Below are 20,192 nucleotides of genomic sequence, written 5' to 3' on the forward strand. Positions count from 1 at the left end.
TCATATAATATACACACACTGTATAGCTGGAATTGAGTTTTTTGTCAGTGGTTATGTTAGTGTTATTTTCTTTACATGTGTGTATTCAGTGATGGACCAGTTCATCGAGGAGTATCTTCAGGAGGTCAACAAAGAGGTTGAGTGCTTCAACCGAGAGGTGGACCTGTATGCACACACTGATCTCTTCGACTAGAACTCCTCTCACACTCAGAGAGTTCTTTTGGGAAGGGGGGAGGTGGAGGGTGGGTTCACTTCCGGACCATTATCAGCAGCCGTCCAAACAAGCTATCCAATTAAATGTTCAATTTATTGTTCACATGATGTCCCAAAAGATAAGGAGGGAAGTGTTAGCTACTTTATCTTTAAAATCAGGGAAAACCGCTGCAGTCTGCAAAGTGAAACGATGAAAGATGATCTTCACTCAGCTCACCAGCACTTTAACGAAAAAGCAAGGATCTTAGGGTCATCTTTGCTTAACTCTGTACTGTACATAGTGTTAATGTACCACCGCTAGAGCGAGAGATGACAGCAATCAGTGGTCGGTTCCTCTCTAATTCCGGTATCCTGTGCCCAAATGATCAGAGCTCCATAGGATCATATGCGGATGTTAATAGAGTGTGTCAACAGGGCAGAACCTGCTTGAACAGGAAAAGGCTCTGATGTCCACAACCAAGGGAGTGAGTGCAGATGGGGAGACAGATGTGTCGCTCGATTGGTCTGTAGACTCCAGCTGTGGAGCTGAGGTGATCATCTCTCATCTACTGCAGCACTGACTCGCGCAGCGGCGTCGAGTCGCTCTGAAGTGGTCATTAAAGCAGGTGCTGTGACCACGAGCACAGAAGTCATTCCATTTATGGTGGGGAACAGGGAAAGGGGGAGGGGGTAGGGGACAAGGGTTGACGGTCACAGAGTTAAAAAAAAAAAAAAAAAAAAGTTAACAGAATTTGGAAATCTTTCTGGGTTTTTGATTTTTTTTTTTTGGAGTGTCAGGTAGGGTTGTAGATGGGGTAGAATGAATTTAATGCTTTCCCCCTTTCCCTTGTTATTGCTTAAGCTTGTTCCCATCCCCGTGGTTGTAGGGCCGGCATGTAACAATAGGATTTGGATAGGCTTATCTTCTAACTTACATGAACTCGGCTGGAAAGGTGTCTTGTTAAAGCCTGTGTTACCTCAGGCTGCGACTCGGGTTAGCCGAGGCTTTGATGGGCCGGGGAGGGTCATATAATAACCAGCTCCGGCTGAAGTGGGATTAATATGTGTTTATTAGAGCCGGTAGGAGTGGATCCAATCTGTTCCGTGCCGTTTTGCAGGCAGATTTAGCTCTTTTACCTGGGGTCTCGCTTCTCTATGCATGTTTACTCATAAATGCAGAAATACACACAGCAGGGGAGCAGCGGTGTCGCTCTCTCGCGCACACTCTCATATTTGACCTTGCGTCATCTGTAAGACGAGAATTACGAAGCTAAAAGTGTAACGCTTCAAAAGTGATTACGGCACTGCTGAAGTGTTAGATATGAAAGGGCAGGGGGAGGGTGGGAGGGGTGGGTTTGCACTTCCAAAGAAATGAGATGCATCCATCTGCAGAGCTGGAGAGCCAGCCGCTGTTCTAGACCAGCAGTTTTAGAGCAGTAGTTTAGAACAGGGTGTGCCATAGTTTTGCCTAGCAGCGTGGACTGTAAAGGGAGTGTTGTGATTGTAGGTTGCTGCCGCTGTGTTGGTTGACGTTAAATATTATAGGTCAGTTTCCCAGACGGGGAGGGATTAAGCGCAGAGTTTCAATCAAAAGGAAAATCTAGTCTTTGATTAGGCTTAATCCCGTAGGCTTAAAGTATATTCAGGGGCCTTATTTGCCAAATTTTCAGTTCTTAGCCAAGTCTAAGAGAAATATCTATATCTCTATACAGTAGATTATTCAGATTATCTTTAATAATATTTTTCTATTAAACACTGAAAAGAGCAAATTTTTCTATTAAACAAGAAAAGAGCTCATTCATTAAGTGCTGCCTAACAGTGCTGCCTGTTAATTCAGAATCTTATTAGGCAAGCCTATACTAATAAATAATTCCAGCATCATTATTTTTTCATAGACAAAATTTAATTCAACTATCATTTACAACGACAACTTGTTTCCTGTCAAAGTTAATCAAATTTGCAATGAAATATGGAATGATTTACAAATGCAGCTTCAAATTGCATGTGTGTTTCAAACTGCAATTTAAAATCTCAAAACGAATTCATTAATATTGACATAATCTTTATTAAACATCTATGATTATTTTAGTCAGCAACCATTTAAATTTTTATTTCCACTTATTTGCCTTGTTTTGAGCGACGCAAAAGACACATTTAAATTTGTTAAATTTGGCAACCAAGTCTGAGGAATTAAAATTGCAAATGGATTGGAATCAATTAGCAGAAATAAGAAAATCAGAAATCCAATTTTTACAGAAATCAATCTGGGTACAATGTGGACATGCCAAAAATCAGATTTGGGCTTGCAGTCTGAACACAGCCTAAAACTACGCCTTGGAACGTCTTGCTGGTCTGAAATTGCTGCAGCTGGCTCTCCGGCGACTCTGCAGATGGATGATGTTGAAAGAAACTCGTACACTGCTGCTCCTCTCTGTGCTGCAAGTATATAAAAACAAGTATAGTAGTGGAATTCCATACACGTGTGAGCACGACGCGTGGGCTAGCGTTTCTCTCACCAAGCCATATTATGCAGTATAGGAGTATGTCACAGTTGCCGTGGTCATTGATATGCTAGAGAGATGTGTCGCTGTCGCTGTCCACACTTGTCACTGTTGCTATGGAGATTCACAATATGGTAAACTTGCTGCCATCGCCATGCAGACTTGTGACTTTGTACCTTGTTAGCAAGCGAATGCAGTTTGCCCCAATACAGCACATCCAGGCCCTGTTATGGTGAACTCTGAAAGGACGGCAGCGCTGCGAGGACGTGTGTGTGTGTGTGTGTGTGTGTGTGTAAGCGTGTCCACTCTGAACTACAAAAGCAGAGCCGAGCCAACTCGCACTCTCCACTGACTGACAGAGCCCTTATGCTGTGCAGTTGCTCCAAGAGTGGAGTTACACAATCCCTACCGCACCTCAGACACACACACACTCACACACACACACACATACATTATCAGAGTGGTGTTACATTGTCAGAGCAGAGCCAGGCTCAACACAGCAAGCAGCTGTCCTTAAAGGGTGCAGGGCTACGTAACACTTATCATATAATCGGTAGTTGAAAGTAGCGGTAATTTTAGCACATACTATCTGCATGTGTTAAGATGTCTTACTTACTAAAGGTCTATTTATAACAACACAAATGCCTTTCACCAAGCTGGTACTACAAAGAGGAAATTTTTCCGTCTATTTTGCATATCTGAAAAGAATTGAATTACCTCGAGTGAGAGGAGCAAAGTGTATTTTTATAAGGCTGTGAATTTAAAATAAAGAGAAAAAAATAAAACTAAACTAAACTAAAGATTCAATTAGGGGTAAATGCTGCTCCTATATGATGAAGAACAAAACAAGTTCTAAAGTTCTGTCTATCAGAGGCTTCAGGGGAAGCTGCCACAGCAGTGCCTTGGCCAAAAAGAAGAACGAGAGGAACGAGAGAAAGGCCGAGCGCCAGTGTTGGTGAAAGGATAAGCAGAGTCTTCGTTTTATATGTGAAGGGTCAGGGGGTGGAATGCCGGCTGGCAGGAGGGGCACTGGAGGGCAGCAGAGCAAAACTCTAGAGTCTAGACAAAGACGACTGTGCCTTGATAGTGTCTAGTGTCAAGGCAAATCCTGAGCTTGGAGAAAGTTGGCATAATCTGTTTTATAAGTAGTGCTGTGCATTGATAAGAACTTGATAAGGCGATATGATGCGTATCACAATTGGGGGTGGGAATTTGACGATATTATCACGATACTTTATCTGCGATAAAGATGATCTCACAATACTGTGAATACTCAATATATCGCAAGACGATAATCTACAATAATTCACAGCATCTGTGTTACTGGAGAGGATAATATACTCCTAAATGCCATGAATTGTGGATTTATTGGTGTCAGTTTTAAAGAATTTAATGAGCAATATTTATCACAACAGGTTTAACCTAATTATTTAATTAGTGCCACCATGTGCAGTAATGAAGCTGAAACATTAGTAATTAGGCTTAAGATGTTTAGTATGCCTAATGTTTCAATAAAATATAGATTTTTGATATACAATATATTGCAAAATCAAGATTTTGTCCCACCCCTAATCACGGTACAGGGTTACGATTCATTGTATTGTTATAAATTGCGATACTGTAAGCGAGATAATATATTGCAATTAGTGCTGTCCATTAATTGAAAACAAAAATCTCCATTTAATCTTAAAGTTTTATGTTAATAATTATAATTATTTGCATTTTATTCTTAACACTGAAACATGTGATAATAGACATTTACATGGTATTGGAAGTTAGTTATGAGATTTAATCCATATTCAAACAATTAAATAAAAAGTGATCTACCTTCTGAACTCAGCAGCTGTGATGTCTAGTTTACGTCGCTAAATAAAACCGCAAATACTTCACTAGGCACAGTATAAAGTGGGAGGTTGGTTAAATAATTAAAATTTGCATTAAAAAATGAATGCTTTAAAGTTTCCGGATTAATCTCCTGTGTTAACACATTATTGTTGACAGCACTAATTGCATTATTTTTACATAAAATTTTAAGCAAACATAAACACACCATCTTTTGGTAAAAGAAAGGTTCATCAGACCAGTGGGGGCAGTTAGGATTTATATAACACAAAATGAACCACTGTCGGCCACCTGTTCTTTACCATCTAAACTATTGACTAAAAATCAATACTGAGTTTTTAAGACCTGCTACAGTATTACAAAACATATATCGCAAGACTCTTGATACATCAAAATTCACTTACTGCCCTACTTATCAAGTGGAAGGATGAATGAATGCAGATTTGGCTATGGGCTCCTCCTTTTTATCCTCATTAAGTAAAAGGAGAGGACCTCAGTGAGGCCCTCCAGGCTGTCCCCGATTCTGCCTGCCGGGTACCCCCCTGGCCATCGTACCTGTGGAGCTGAGGTTAGAGGACTAAAACAGAGTTTGGTGTCTAACAGAAAGAATTTGCCTTTTATATAAATAAGAAATGATCTTAGATTAGAGGTTTTCGTTGTTTGAAGTTTATTTTTGACTTTGATTTTAAGCTGAATATTGGCTGCAGAGTTTCGAGGCCATTCCTTTAAAGCAAAGCACTTTTTTAGAGACTGTAATCAGAAATGGTTCCACTTTATCCTCTAATGGAATAATAATAATCTGTTTACAGCAATATCTTGAACTTGCTGTAGATACGGAAACCTTGTTCCCAACCAAAGCGTCTCGCTCCTGTCTGTCATCTGCATCAACAGTCTGGAGTCTAATGTTTACTGTCTGAAGGGCCATCAGAGCAGATTTGTTAGTACTGCTGTATTACTCACCAGATTAGGGCTGCACAATGTTGGAAAAAGTACATTGCAGTATAGGATATATTTTGGGATATTACCAGAGATTTTCACAGTAAATCTGGTCGATTTTATATCACAATATATTTCTTAACTTAGGTAAATACGATATAATTCTAAAATCCTACAAAAAATAGCTGCAGACTTGTGAAAAATGATTTTGCCAATTTATGATATAATACACCCATAAAGAATGTTAGTCAGTGACAAATGCGGTGAATAATAGACACTAAATTTTGTCATTGTCGTTTTTTAATCACAACATATATTTTTTTATTGAATTATTGTCTTGCCCTAACCAGAAGTTAATAATTCAACCTGGCTTATTTTTAATAATAATATAAATTAAATGAGCCTCATGATATGTAACGGAAAATAAGAACAGTGAGAATTTTCCTTTTGTACAAGGCAGTGAAATATTTTATTATATTTTTTAATTAGACAATTAAAAGGACAGTGCTTGTCCTGTCATTTGACGATTGCATAATATAAGCACATTGCGATAACAATGCTGAACCAATAAATTGTGCAGCCCTACATCAGACACTGAATTGCCCGTGACCCTTCTAGGCTAATCAGGTTACAGAAGGTGCTGAAAGACGCCCCATTAGAAAGAGAGAAGCTAAGGGCTAATGGATTTTAATTGCTGCTGAAAATCTTTGGTTGGGAACAAAGCTGAGGTAAAGAATTTCTGAAGCTAAAAAAAAGAGAGAAAAATCACCAACATGGTATTTGGTATGTTTGCACAAAGCTGAACACACCCCCAGTGTGGAGTGTGGGATATTACTGAAGTGTTTAGCTTCAGAGGGGGAATAATATGGTAGAAGTCAATGAATTCCCAAAGCCTTTACCTCAGATTTATAATCCTTAATGTTTTGGTAGTTCTGAGAATTTATATATAAAACTGAAAATCATTTCAGGACGTCTTACCTGAAAAGTGCCAAAATATTTGTTTCTTTGTTGTTTTGTTTCCTTACTTTTTAAGGGGTTCACTAAAGTGGATGAAATTGGAGTAATTGAGTATTTGCACAAAACTACTGTAACTCTTGTTTTCTCCTGTGACTGATGCTTTTTCTAATCTGTACGTGGTATTTATGAATAATTAATAATTCATTAAACTATTTATAAGCCTACTCAGCTGGTGTGTCTCTTTATTTCTTCAGTTGTCTGTAGGTGAGGTTCCTCAGTGTTCTCGGCATTAGATGCGCTCGCTCCTGTGAGTGAGAGGTGTTTGCTGGTGTGGGTGATGTTTGTGTTTATACACTCAGCGGTGGATTCGTCACATGGTGATAACATCTTTGAAAATGCCAAACCCTGCATCAACACGAAACTCAAGAGCTTGCCATTACTGAGGCTATTTATTACACTGTGTGTTATGTGTGTGTGGATGTGAATGTATGTGTGTGTGTTGGCTGTAATAGAGCTGTGTGTTTATCTGATATTCACTCAGCCCTGCTGTACACATCCCTTTCCTGGCTCGCACTTTTGGTCCCGATCCAAATACTCAGACATACACACACATACATACACACACACACACACACCAAGCATTTCTAGTTTTTATGTTAAGGCAAGCAGACCTGACATCCCCTCGCGTACGTCCGCGTACACGTGCCAAACAATTCCCTAGACAGTATTACACACAGTATCAGCGGCTCACACACCAATCTGAAACACTTCTCCACTCGCAGATACAACAACACCCTGCATTACTGTCACCTTATATCAGCAGCACTTCACCTCTCCCCAAAGGCAGCACCCAGCATACACACATAACAGGCCTCTGTTTCCTCCTCAGTGGGCAGGGATCTGTGGCCCAAGCTCATTCCGAGGCCCGATTTGTTTTGACTGCAGCATGTGAAAATACCCCCGTTCTGTGTGTCCCCGCTGGCTTTCTACAGTAGACCTCAGTGCCAGGCGGATACCAGGCCTGATTCCAGTTTGCACAGTTTTGGAACAAAATAAGACTTTTATTTCAGAAACATTCACATGGAAAAATACAGATAGATTGTTGCCTGTTTCATCACTGACATGAAATGCAGTTTCTGAATCAGTTTCTCTGATTTTGCTTTTTATAGGTATATATGAGTATAATGAACATTGTTGTTTTATTCTATAATCTATGGACAAAATTCTTCCAAATCCCTATTAAAAATATTGTCATTTAGAGCATTTATTTGCAGAAAATGAGAAATAGCTGAAATAACAAAAAAAGATGCAGAGCTTTCAGACCTCAAATAATGCAAAGAAAACAAGTTCATATTCAGACTCTTAAGTTTTGAGAGTCCAGAAATCAATATTTGGTGGAATAACCCTGGTTTTTAATTACAGTTTTCATGCATCTTGGCATGTTCTCCTCCACCAGTCTTACACACTGCTTTTGGATGCATTTATGCCACTCCTGGTGCAAAGATTCAAACAGTTCAGCTTGGTTTGATGGCTTGTGATCATCCAACTTCCTTTTGATTATATTCCAGAGGTTTTCAATTTGGTAAAGTGAAAGAAACTCATTATTTTAAGTCTCTTATTTTTTTCCATTTGGCACAGACTATTAGGCCTCACTCAAATAGTTCCCATCACCTTGCAATAATCATGCTAACAAGGTAGCTACTTACAACTTATATGGGTGTGGGTGTTGCCAAGCTGCTCCATGAGGTAACAGTAATTGACATAGATGAATTCACATAATACTATCCCATGACTTTTGGCATGTCAGTGTCATTTACATTTTTTCCACAGTGCTTAAAATTTAGTTGGAATTAAAATATGCCCAGATGTGATTTTGCTTTTATGTTAGAGTGTACTCACACTAGACACTCTCTGGTTGAATTGTTCGGTTAACGTTGTCATTTTTTTTCAAGTTTCAAGTCTTTCTGTGTTGCTGTCTTTGGAGCAAGATGTGTGATTTGAGCTAGCTGAGGCAAAATGACACACATGTACAGAACTCTCATCATTTAACTGTTCATGCCAGGCTAAATATCTATAAGCTTTCACAGAATGTGCACGAATTTGGATGGAATGAACTCAAAATCTGGACAGAAGGCCTCATCCTTATCCATATCCATATCCATGTTTAGAGTTGATCACAAATAAGCCTTTAAACGCTTGCAGAGTTCTGCTTTTTTCAGTGTAGATGGATTAAGCTGACACATATTTGGGCTTGAGTATCTTTAATATTTCAAATAATAGTTTGTGTTATTTAAAAACTCAACAATGTGCATATTTAAGCAATATGTCATGTAATTTTCATTAATGCAAATGTTTTTATTTTATTTATTACAGACTTTTTCTTGTACAGCCCTTACTATATCACACACTTTACACATCAAACGACCACAAAAAAAACATTACAAAAAAAGTACATTCAACACAAATCACAGATACAGATTTAAAAGGCTTACCGGTATGTTTAAGGTCATTGAGTTTAAGAAGTGCTTGAATGACAAGTGCTAAACCTCTACTTCAAATATACATCCAGTGAAATACAAAAAATGAACAATCAGAAATATATATATAAATTTATATTCAGTACAGAATTCATCAAAAAAAAAACTTCTATCTATCATTATTTTGTCTATTAAGCTCTCTTAATGCACACTCTCTGGGTATCACAAACACAAAATCTTTCTTTGGCTGAATCCCAAAGTGTCCTTTGCTCCCTATGTAGTGCATAATGCTGATAATACAACAATAGATTCTAGGCTAAAATGCACTACACGTCCATCTCCATTATCAGGGCTCACTTTCCAGATCAAGGACATCGAAGGTCATGAGAACAGCCATGTCGCCGGCCTCTGAGGTTGCAGCGGTCAGTTTGATTTGCCTGATGCTTCCTGTGTAAGCCTCGCCCTCCCACACCTTGCTCTTATTCATCTTCAGCTCCACTCGCTCCTCTGCCAGCACACTTACTTTCCGCGCCGCAGGGACTTTCACTCGGACGCGCACCCAGCTCTGTGGAGCCAGCAGGCCTGACCGTGGCTCCAGTAGCACACACCCTTTCCCCCATGCTGAATACACACACGGGAAGGGATCTCCACGCTTTTCGCACATGCTCCGTAGAACATAGTCGCACAGTGGGGAGAATTCCTGCTGAGGTGGCATCCGTCCATACAAGCCCAGGCGATAGACTCCAGGACTGGATGCGGAAACGCTAACAGTCACTTTGCTATCCGTGAGTGTGAGCAGGATGTACCGCGAGAGCGGGAAGAGGGCCTCTTGGTGCAGCTCTGTTGTGCTGTTGTCCTGCTTTGAAGAGGCCTTGTCTTTATGACTCGTCTCGGAGTTCAGGCCCTGCCCAGGCCCAGACTTGACTTGACTCTTCTGACTCATCTCTGTGCTAAGGACTGCATGGATTTGCAGCTCCGGTGAAGTGCGATGGAAGGTGATATTGCAGCGCCCCTGAGGTACGTTCACTAACGCCCCTGGGTGACTGAATTGGGACAGTCCGGCCGCGTCCGTACGCATGCCTGGACCACACCATGGGCCAAGGTCAGGGGGGTACAGTTGGTTAAGATTGACTCCTTGACTCTTACAGTGCAGCAGAAAGTTGCCAACATTTTGAAGGGTCCCACTTCCATCGCTGTAATCCCGCACGAACATGGAGAGTCGGTAGAAGCCTTTGTAGGGGCACAGCACGTTGCACACCAACCGTTCTGCTGCTATTTGTAATGCCAGACAACGCTTGGCCAATGCAGGGTCAAGCAAGGCATGTGCAAGCTCACAAACCACCATCAGCGGTCGAGCAGTGTGCAGAATCACTTCGCACTCTCCTCCTTCACCCACTTCCAGAGGCTCTTCATTTGGCAGGCTGCAACCTTTCACCCCCAACGCTCCAGCCCTGGCCCCTGAACCCCAGCTCATGTAGGGGTTAGCAGGCAGTGGCTGACTCTGCCGGACGGCTGGACACTCCAGCTCCAGCGAGCAGACCCAGCGCAGTGCCCCGGAGTCGCCCTCTGCCTGAGCAAACAGCTTTAGTTCGTAGTCTCCTGGGTCCGGGGGCAGCAGGCGCAGACTCATTCCTTGACGGGTCACTGACAGCAGGCCACAGGAGCTGTCAACCTCCCTCTGGCCTGGAACTCCTGTCTGGACATCCCGCTGCCTCAGTTCGTAGGCAAAGGTCAACGGTCTGGACGAGGTCACGGACACAGTTGCTTCCCCATCTTCTGTGGAACACATTAAAATTTGACAAAATGTTACAGTACACTCGGACGCCTCCTCTTCAATCTGAGTGCTCAGACTCTGTAATTTACCTGTGGTGTTGTTAAGGAAGCTGCTGTTTTCACTTTTAATGTTTCCATTTCCATGTTTGTGTGGTTGTATCCGTCTGCTGCAGAGCTGTCTGCAGAGGGTATTCCCTTGCTCCAGTTCAGGAAATCTCAGTAACAATAACACACTGGCCCTCTTTCCCCTGAGACCCCCTAATCTTTTCAAGCACACAATAACTTCATAAACAGTGAATAAGAATAAGTTATTTTGGGCCTCTCAGATCTGTTATTCCTCAGCCCAGGAGCATGAGCTAATGGCAGGAGCCAAATATTACCTCACTCTACACAGTGTGTTTATGTGTATGTGTGCCTGGGCCTGGTTTTCTGCATGTGATTTTGCAACTGTGCGTTTCTTATGAATTTATGTTTATTGCCAGTGCAATGATCCACACTCGCAGGCATCTTTTATGAGGAATACTGACTCTGGGTGTTCATTGTCAAGTGTACGGTGTACAGAGACTGCAGCCCATCTGTTGCCATGCAGAATTTGTGCTGGCCATCCTGTAGCCCAGGGGAGCCCAATCTTATCTACAAAGAGGCTGTGTGGTAGCAGCTTTTTGCTTGGTTAGCATGAAAACCTGCAGTCGCACCAGCTCTTTGTGAATATGACTGGGCAGTCCTGCTCTAGCACACTAACTAAACGTGGCTTTTTGCTGATGAGTTGAATTAGATGTGCTTGAGCAGGAACATGACCAAATATTACCACACTGGGCAGGGATCCATTGCTTCAGTATGGGAATTCCCTGTGTCTGCAGCAAAGTAAAAACAAGATTTGACTGCATGTTTTTGTGTAGTGGACAGCTGTTGACATATTTGCAGCTGATATATTTGTAACAGTGTCAGTGTGTATCTGCAGTGAAGTTAAGAGTTAAGAATGGTCCACTACCCAAGTGACATGTTGTAACTTTCTGTCCTGTGGTCAGGAAATCATTATTCAATAATGAATAAGATATGTGCTTGGTAGAGCGTGACTGGGGTTTAATTTCATACCTGAAACATCACACTATACCAAAGCAAATTCTAGGAAAACATGCAGTGGCATGAAATGGCCATTGGGAAGTTTTAAATTTCAGATTTTCTAAGTTTACCAGTCTTTCCCAACTTATGGGTGGAGGAAAAAAATATCCACCCAGTAGGAATCATCACCAACAGGAATTTAACCTAATGGGTTCTTGCATTAAGCAGGACTACATGTGTTACAACTGCTTTTGTCTTGGTGGAGATGACCAATGAATCCATGTCCAATGAGCCACTGTGAATGCCAGAATGAATGGTAACATGTCCAGAAGGACTGCATGAATATTCAAGCTGCATGGGATGGATTATGACAGAAGACCATTAGGTACCTCTACAACTCCATGCTGAGATGTATGGTATGTTGCATTACACATGCATTACACATTACTTCTGTATGTGTAGCTCAATTGTCAATTGCTTTATCATTAATTGTTCCTGGTAACCTTTATAAACCCCTTCTGAGTAGCACTGCAATCTGACACTTCCTTTTGGGTGCAACTATTATTTTGATGAAAGTGTACACAAGTCAGGTCCTTACATTTTTTGGGGGTACAAATCCGAATACATTTATGAGACACATTTAAGCCACAGGTTTTAGCAGTTTACAAACACCCTTCTCTTTGAGAAATATTTAACAACCAAAACACCAGAACCATTTGCTGCACAATTAATTAAGTCACAGTAAGTGACCAAGTTTAAACAAGGTCACTACTTAAACAGATATTAATAGATTTATCTGAAATGTTATATGCTGTGTGAATGTTGTATTACCTGTGGTTATTTTGTATTGTGTTGGTTGTTGAAGGGTCAATCCCAGAGTGTAGAATGCCGAGGTCTTCAAGGGTCCCAGCTCAAACTTCTCCAATGAGATGGGAGTGTCCAGCAGTTGCCAGTGCTGCTCATCAGGGAAGTGAGAGTTGATAAATTCACTCGGATCCGTCAGAAAGTAGAAATCGTCGAACCTACAGTAGAAATATGCCATTATTCTCCAACACATTACATCTCCATGTAACAAAATCATGTACTTTTACATGAAAAAATCAGTTGATTTAATGTGAATCGAAAAGCTTGGAGAGTTGGTATAATTCTTTGGCCTATGTGTATTAAATGGTGTGATTATCAGTAATGCTGTCAGGATTCTAACCTCTTGACAAACGTTTTGGTTTCCATGTTGACAGTGCCAGCCCCCCAACAGGCGTCCAGCAGCCCCCACCTATCCTTCACCCACACCACGTTCCAACTGTGGTCTGAGCGATCTTGTGCCAACTTGCGTCCAGGCGAGTGCCCAATGCCCTTGCTGTAGCCGCTCACTTCCTCGCATTGAACTCCAACCTCCCTACAGAGCAGAGGGAGGAAGCTCAGATTAGATCTGAACAGCAGCCACCACTACAACAACAGTAACATAAACAGTTGCATGCAAAAGTTTGGACACCCCTGGTCACAATGTCTTTCTTGGTGAATAGTTAAGGGCATAATCTAAAAGATGTAACATTATTTTTTAAGTTTTTAGAAATATCCTTAAACTTTACCAAAAATCGTCAGTGCACCTTATAATCCAGTGCGCCTTATATATGAATTTTACCAGTCAGGTTGTTAGGAGCAATAAAGCCACTCCGCTGAAGTACAGCACTATACAGGTATAATCCTGTCTAGCACTGCTGGAGCAGTATTAGCTCTTTTGCCGTTCTGAGATGAGTGTTACCAGCCTGTTGCCTGCGCATTTACAGTTTTAAAACAAGCTTTGACGAACCACTAGCTGATATCACCCTGGCTTACCGTAACATTTAGGATTCCACAGTTTAACGCTGATGCGCTAGCGATTAGCTGCTAGTGATAATGCTGCTGCACCCAGCCTTAGTGGAAATCTGTAAATCTTAGGTTACTGTAAATAAATAGAAGTGCTTTACCCACCCAAATAAACAGGTTTCAGGAGATAAATCTGTGTAGATTAACATTCACCCAGCGGTGACACCCCTGTTCCTTACAAAAGTTGCATAATGCGCCTTATAATCCAGTGCGCCTTATAGTGAGAAAAATACAATATCTTGCTAGGGTTATGGCATGTTTACAATCATCTTTAGAAAAGGCCAGATTTTGCAAAATGTAAAGCTTTCTAAATGTTCATTACAAAAATGGAGCCATGGGCTCCTCTAAGCAACTGCCTAGAAAAGGAAAATGTTTAAAACCCACAAAGCAGGATAAAGCTGTAAGAAGATAGCAATAACTGTTTTTAGTGTTTAGCATCATATACAGATTTTTATATACAGTTATTTGACTGGTAACATACATCATACTGTGTAAAATAGCTGAAGATGAAATGACAATGGATACTACAGTGGCAGTAAGATCAAAAACGCATTGCAATATCCACAATTGACAACCTACAGGGGCATAGGCTGAACGCTTTGCCATGGCCCTTCCCCTCCCCCTTGAAAACATATAATTTACACATCTAAATAGATATCACAACACATCAATAATGCATGAAAGATGATCCAAGGAAATCACAAAAACAAAATTGCAGTAAAGAATGAGAAAAATCCTGCAAAAAAGAACTGAGCAGTGGTTCTCATCATGTTTAACTTCATGCAAATTGGAAATCAGTTCATTCTCTACTCATAGAAACTATGAGTAATCACAGAAACAGCGTAAAAAACACTATATTTCAGTACTGCTACTGAAAACTTGCTGCTCTCTGTGAATGTTGTGAGTTAGAATACCAAAGCAAGTGATTTAATACTGGTTGACAATGCCTCCCATCCTCAGGGCATGAGAGGTTACTGAATGATTTACTGAGTATGAAACCTACTATAAACCATATTATATTACTCTCTCTGTGGAGCTGAAGCCAAGGATCGTGACCAGACGAGCCAGATGAGAGTCCACAGAGGCAATGCCATTGCTAGTAATTACTTTCAATCACTTCTATCATCGTTTCTGCCAAAACATTAACACTTCCCCAAGGTTCCACACTCATTTTCCATTTAATCAGCTCCATATATGAGAACTTTGTGTTTGTGTAATTAAAGACTGTGGTCTATCCTTCTTTTACACTGGTCAGGATCCCACAAGACCACCACAGAACAGGTATTATTTGCGTGGTGGGTCACTATCAGCTCTGTAGTGAAACTGGTGACATTGGCTGGACAAATGAGGTCTTAGTGTTTGTTGTATTGGTATGAGTGGATCAGACACAGCAGTGCTGCTGGAGTTTTTAAACACTTTGTCCACTGACTCCACTGTTCACACTAATTGACACTCCTACCTAGCTGCTCCACCTTGTAGAAGTAAAGACAGAGACAGAGGCTCATCTGCTGCTGCACAGTTTGTGAGTGTCATTCTCTAGTCTCACCATGCTCATAGTGTGTGCCTGTTGGCAGCTATCCACACTTTTACATCAACAATAAACAGAATGAATGAGCAAGTCAGTGTCCTATGCTCAGAAGCGTTGGACATGTGCATGTAGCTGTGCCCCTGAAAAAGCAATGCATCAGCGTGCACCTGGAGCAGTATTAGCATTAGCTGCTAACCACACTGACGGTGCGCGTCCACTGGCACTTTTCTTCAATGCATGTCGCCGTGCCGGATCTCTCGGCTCGCCGCGTTTGGGCGTGTCCGTGACGTTTTTGAATTCAAATGAAGCAACAGATGTAGTCAATCATAAGTTTAAGATTTCACATTTTTATTAAACCTCACTGTGATCTATAGCTGTATAAATCCATATTCTGCCATTTTTAGTCTTTCTTCTGTGTTTAAAAGGCGCCTGCTCTGTGTGTGAGGCTCGTCTGTGTGTGGCGTGGCAGCCTGCTGTTCTCCGATTGGCTGGACGCAGCGCCGCAGCTGGATTAATTTGAATAAAGTTGAGATCTGCTCAACTTTCGTGCCGGAGGGCGGGGCTGCGCACAACGCAACGCAACCCAGCATGCACCGTGGCATGCGGCTGTTTTTCTTTTTTTTACAGTTTTGTCTACTTAACTTAGCTTAGCTTTACAGGTCTCATCACCTGTTAAATTAGAAGAACAAATGCGCCTTATGTATAAAAATAGACCAGAAAATAAACGTTTATTGATAGTGCACTTTATAATCCTGTGCGCCTTATAGTGTGAAAAATACTGTAAGAAATGTAGTACATGCCTTTTCTGTTTCGAGCTGCAAAAGGCATAATTTTCCTGTTGTCATGATAGCAAAGACACACTGACATGCCCTTGTCAAGCTGTGCTGGTGCCTGCTTCCCTACATAATGCTAAAATAGGGGCCAGAGTTGTTTAGAAACTCTAGCACTGGTAGCACTACTGTGTCACTTCAGTGTTGAGAATGACCCACCCCCCAAATAATAGCTGCTCTATGGTGGTCCAGTGGGAGGCTAACAAAGTATGCAGAGAAACAAATGGAGTGCAATCTGTAATTAAAGACATACAAATTGCTCCTATAAGCTTTTATATGTTGAGTTGATATAATAGAGTGTAGAAACAAGAAAGTGGTGTTAAAGTTATGGCTGATTTTTGCTTCTTTTATAGGTATAATACTCATAATGTGTAGGTACCTGCACATCTCCAGGCAGATGCTGGAAAACCCACTGCATACTCCTCGTCCCTGCTTAATGACTTCTTCAGGGGTGCAGAGCTTTGGAGAAAGACCCAGATACCCCTCCACATCATACTCTGCAGACATCAACACATTTTAATTAGTGTTTTTCATCTTTATATTTGTGTGCTTGTTGTTTTATGTCTCAAAAGAAGCTATGACGACTTCAATAAATAAAAAAAAAACATTATACATCAAATCTATACATAGTTCATATTTTCCACTTATGTAATATGTATGTGTACAGTATGTTACTGTACTGCATAACACTGTAAACAGGCTAATTTAAGAAGTTTGATGTGCAAGAATTAGCATTTGCTCAGTTAGGCAGTCCTGTTGGTTGAGATTCGCATATGTAAATGTATGTATATGCTCACCGATATTATGGCAGAGCCAGACCCATATGGCCCTGAGTTTCTCCAGCTCATTTATGGCCCCCTGTGTGATCGCACGAGCGATGCTTTGAGCTGAGAACACTCCCTGTTCCTTCAGCTGAAACATACACATATGGTCTGTGAACATTATATAATAATATATCACTCATTAGAACTCCCCTTATCACTAGTGATGCTCCAACACTAAGAGGGTGAAAACTAGCACATGCCTCCTCCAATACATGTGAAGTCAGCCACCGCCACTTTTCAAACTAATGCTGATGCAGCATTGTCAAGTAGCCAGTGTGTTTGGAGGAAAGCACAGCTTTACATCAGCTCACAGATGCCTTGTGATAAGTGACATCACCATTTGGAGTGATGTGGGGAGAGAGAGCCATCTACCCACCCAGAGAGAGCAAAGCCAATTGTGCTCTCTTAGGGCTCCAGCAGCTGATGGTAAGCTATAGAAGAATCATTATCAAAATTTCAAGACAAATTACTGTCGATCTTTGAGTTTTAAGGCCAACTCAAAGCTTTTTCAAAAGGTTTTGAAAAAAAAAGAAATCTTTAGCCTAGATCATTAATTTTTTAAATATTTTCTTCAAATATTAAATCTCACCAATTAAAAAATGTCATTTGTGTTGTTAGTTGGCCTGATTTAAGTTGTACAAAAATGTATTGTAGGTTTTGTATTTAGGTATTGTAGGTTGATCCTTTAGGATCAACTAAAAAAGAATAAGTTGTACCAATGAAATGTTTTACATAATCAAACTCTTTCAGTGGGTGCAACACTATATTTTTTGTTTATTTAATGTAGCAACTGGAAATTTGGATATTTATAATTTAGGACATATCTATTACATAGCTGCATTTTTATCAGTCATATAAGATTACAACACAAAATGCAGCAACGTACTCTTATAGCCTTCAACACTGAGAGCAGGCAGTTAACTATTATATAACACATACGCAAATCCTGTGGAGAATGACTACACCCTGATGGTGAGTAAGAGGTGGGAGGACATGCCCAATATGCAAATAGCGTAACCAACATCAGGTTAAAACCCCTGCAGAATTGCTCAGTAGACCCCGTTCAACTAAAGGGTCAAATTAAGCATGTGCAGAGTAGTTGGCTTTGCCTCGACTAGAGTTCAACTACAATTTGTACATTTTGCCAACACAGATTATTTAATTAGACCAATGTTTAACAAAAGTTGAGGAAGTTAGTTTGCTATAGTTTACTGTGTGTAGTTGGTATAGTTGTTCAGCTGACTCAGTTTTTATTTATTTATTATTATTATTTTTTTTGCAGTGCAGATGTATTACCAATCCAGCATTTATGTGACCAGAGGGGACTCCAGATTTGGCAAACAATGTGCAGGATCTACAGGCAGAGCTGCAAAACCTGTGAGCAAATGTGCTGCAGGATACCATACAATATGATATATATATATATATATATATATATATATATATATATATATATATATATATATTATTATTATTACATATTCATATTATCCCAACAACATCTTTTTAGTGTGTTATTTTATGTCAGTAAGTTTATTTTGTTAGAGTTTATGACTCTATGTACACTATGTACACAAGGGTAACCTTGTCATATCCTTGTTTATTCTCTGGTATCTGGATTTTCTTTTTGGGATATACAGAAAATGTATGTGTGTGTCTATGTGTGTGTGTCACCTCTCTCCCTGCACTAATTGCCAGTGTGTCCACTTTGTGGAAGACCCCAGTGCTGCTGAACAGCTGTCTTCTTGGCTTCCTCTGAGAGGAGGAGCTTATGGGCAGACAGGCTTTCCCGGGCTGTCTGCCAGGATCAGTGGGTGAGAGAGGTTTCGCTGGCTCTTCTCTGCTGCTCGTCACACTGCTCCTCTTCCTCACACTCACACACTTCGCTGCACTCTCTGCAGACAGCTGCCGCTTCGTGCTTGGCCGCTGCTCTTCATACTGCAGGCTTTCCCATTTCTCAAACACAGTCTTGTGTGAAAACACTGAATCAGCAGGGCGGGGCTTAGAAGGTGCTCCTCCCTCTTTCTCACTTATCATGTAAGCTTTAATGGTGCGCTTGCACTCCTCTTGTGACTGTTTATCATTGTGTGTTGGCTTTTTGTTCGGTTCTGGGTTCGCTTGTTTCGGGTTGTCTTTTGGGTCTTTGGGTCTTAGTGTAACACTTCCAGACTCCTGTCGCTGGTTGCCAGGGTGCTGATTCTCCTCTGTGATTGGCTGCTGATTGGGTTGGGCGTGACATGGTGGACAGGTAAGGGGGAAGGAGAACTTATGAACCATGATGTCAGCCATCTTGCTTGTTTCTATGTAGATAAATACACAAACACAAAGCTTCTTAAGTTAGGGACGCCTCTGATCTCACCCCCTGCCTATTCCCCAGTCCTATTTCCACACAGAAGGTTGCCAGGTATGGAACACAATAGCAAAAGCTCCATGACCAAAGATTGAGTAAAACACGAGTAAATATTGGCAATGCCTTTAATATAAGGAAAGACTAGAAGACAGAATGCTAAACTGGCTAATTTAGCCATAAACAAGTAAACACGGTGCTTAACTAAGGTTAGCTAACTTTAACCCAGTAACTGATCACAATCACTAGTATGAATGGTAATATAAAGTCACTTTTTCAATCTGCTAGTGCTTGCATTTATAATCAGAGTGTTTGAGATGAGTAAAGTGATCCAGACTAGTTCTGGCTAACTCTGTCAAGCTACATCATGCTAATGTGAACACAATAGAGGAGCAAGCAACAAACAGCATGACAGAAATATATGACTGAAACTAAAATTTGCTCTCTATGTTGAGTGAATTTAAAGACTTGAACTTGTTGAACACTTATTCTTGTTGGTTCTATGTACTAAACCTGGCAACCTGTGTGGTCCTTGCATCTGGGGACCCAGACCCAGGCCGGGCAACTCTCTCCAGTGCTTTGGGCAGTCATTTTACTTGCTTGCTATCAATTAGTACATATTGTTACATAATGAATTAGTTCATTGCTCTTCCTTGTAAAATCTCTCTCTCTCTCTCTCTCTCTCTCTCTCTCTCTCTATATATATATATATATATATATATATATATATATATATATATATATATATGCTTATAAACATGTACATACACACAGATGATTCATTACATTCAAGTAATTCAAGTAATCTGATCATCTTACCTTGAAGTGACTTGTAGTTCCCAAGATAGTCTGCAGGTCTAGTCTACAGCTTAGTAATCTTCAATTGCCAAACATTATGGAAAAGGTTTGGTTTCTAGGATATATAGAGATGATCTGAGTCTCAGAAAGAGATGTTTGTTCTCTATTGTGAAGGTCTGAATATATCTATTCTCTGACTGGCCGTATCCGCCCTTTGGAGGGGATAACAGCCTAAAAATATATTTGGACTCAACTGGGC

The 20,192-nt window shown here is 40.8% G+C and overlaps 2 protein-coding genes across 3 annotated transcripts in view; one reads left to right on the top strand and one right to left on the bottom strand.

Moving 5' to 3' along the window:
* The window catches only part of dnaaf9 (dynein axonemal assembly factor 9), a 34,000-nt gene extending 27,348 nt beyond the window's left edge, over nucleotides 1-6,652 (top strand). Inside the window, exon 37 of the mRNA XM_007230884.3 lies at nucleotides 90-6,652. Within this exon, the coding sequence (XP_007230946.3) occupies nucleotides 90-193 (104 nt within the window). The 3' untranslated portion in view covers nucleotides 194-6,652. The remainder of the gene's footprint in view (nucleotides 1-89) is intronic.
* A 2,026-nt stretch (nucleotides 6,653-8,678) lies between these two features.
* Nucleotides 8,679-20,159, bottom strand: ky (kyphoscoliosis peptidase). Of its 2 annotated transcripts, none has more exons than XM_007230886.3 (7): nucleotides 19,955-20,159; nucleotides 18,463-19,088; nucleotides 16,762-16,876; nucleotides 16,344-16,461; nucleotides 12,945-13,136; nucleotides 12,572-12,762; nucleotides 8,679-10,678 (listed from the first exon to the last, which is right to left on the bottom strand). In XM_007230886.3, exons 2-7 carry the CDS (start codon nucleotides 19,075-19,077, stop codon nucleotides 9,252-9,254), a joined length of 2,658 nt encoding a protein of 885 aa, XP_007230948.3. In that variant the 5' UTR covers nucleotides 19,078-19,088; nucleotides 19,955-20,159; the 3' UTR covers nucleotides 8,679-9,251. The 2 variants fall into 2 exon arrangements, with proteins under 2 accessions (XP_007230948.3, XP_007230947.3); XM_007230885.3 differs by having other exon boundaries at nucleotides 8,679-10,681.
* Between the last annotated feature and the right edge of the window lie 33 nt (nucleotides 20,160-20,192).

Source organism: Astyanax mexicanus, chromosome 7 (assembly GCF_023375975.1).
Source record: "Astyanax mexicanus isolate ESR-SI-001 chromosome 7, AstMex3_surface, whole genome shotgun sequence".
Taxonomy (NCBI): Eukaryota; Metazoa; Chordata; class Actinopteri; order Characiformes; family Acestrorhamphidae; genus Astyanax; species Astyanax mexicanus.

Excerpts from the sequence above, each read along its gene's own strand:
- ky (XM_007230885.3), bottom strand. The coding sequence starts at position 19,077 with ATGGCTGACATCATGGTTCATAAGTTCTCCTTCCCCCTTACCTGTCCA. Across the intron at positions 16,877-18,462 it reads CAATTAGTGCAGGGAGAGAG|CTGAAGGAACAGGGAGTGTT; the intron begins GTGACACACACA and ends TGTATGTTTCAG. Across the intron at positions 13,137-16,343 it reads ATCTGCCTGGAGATGTGCAG|GGAGGTTGGAGTTCAATGCG; the intron begins GTACCTACACAT and ends TCTGCTCTGTAG.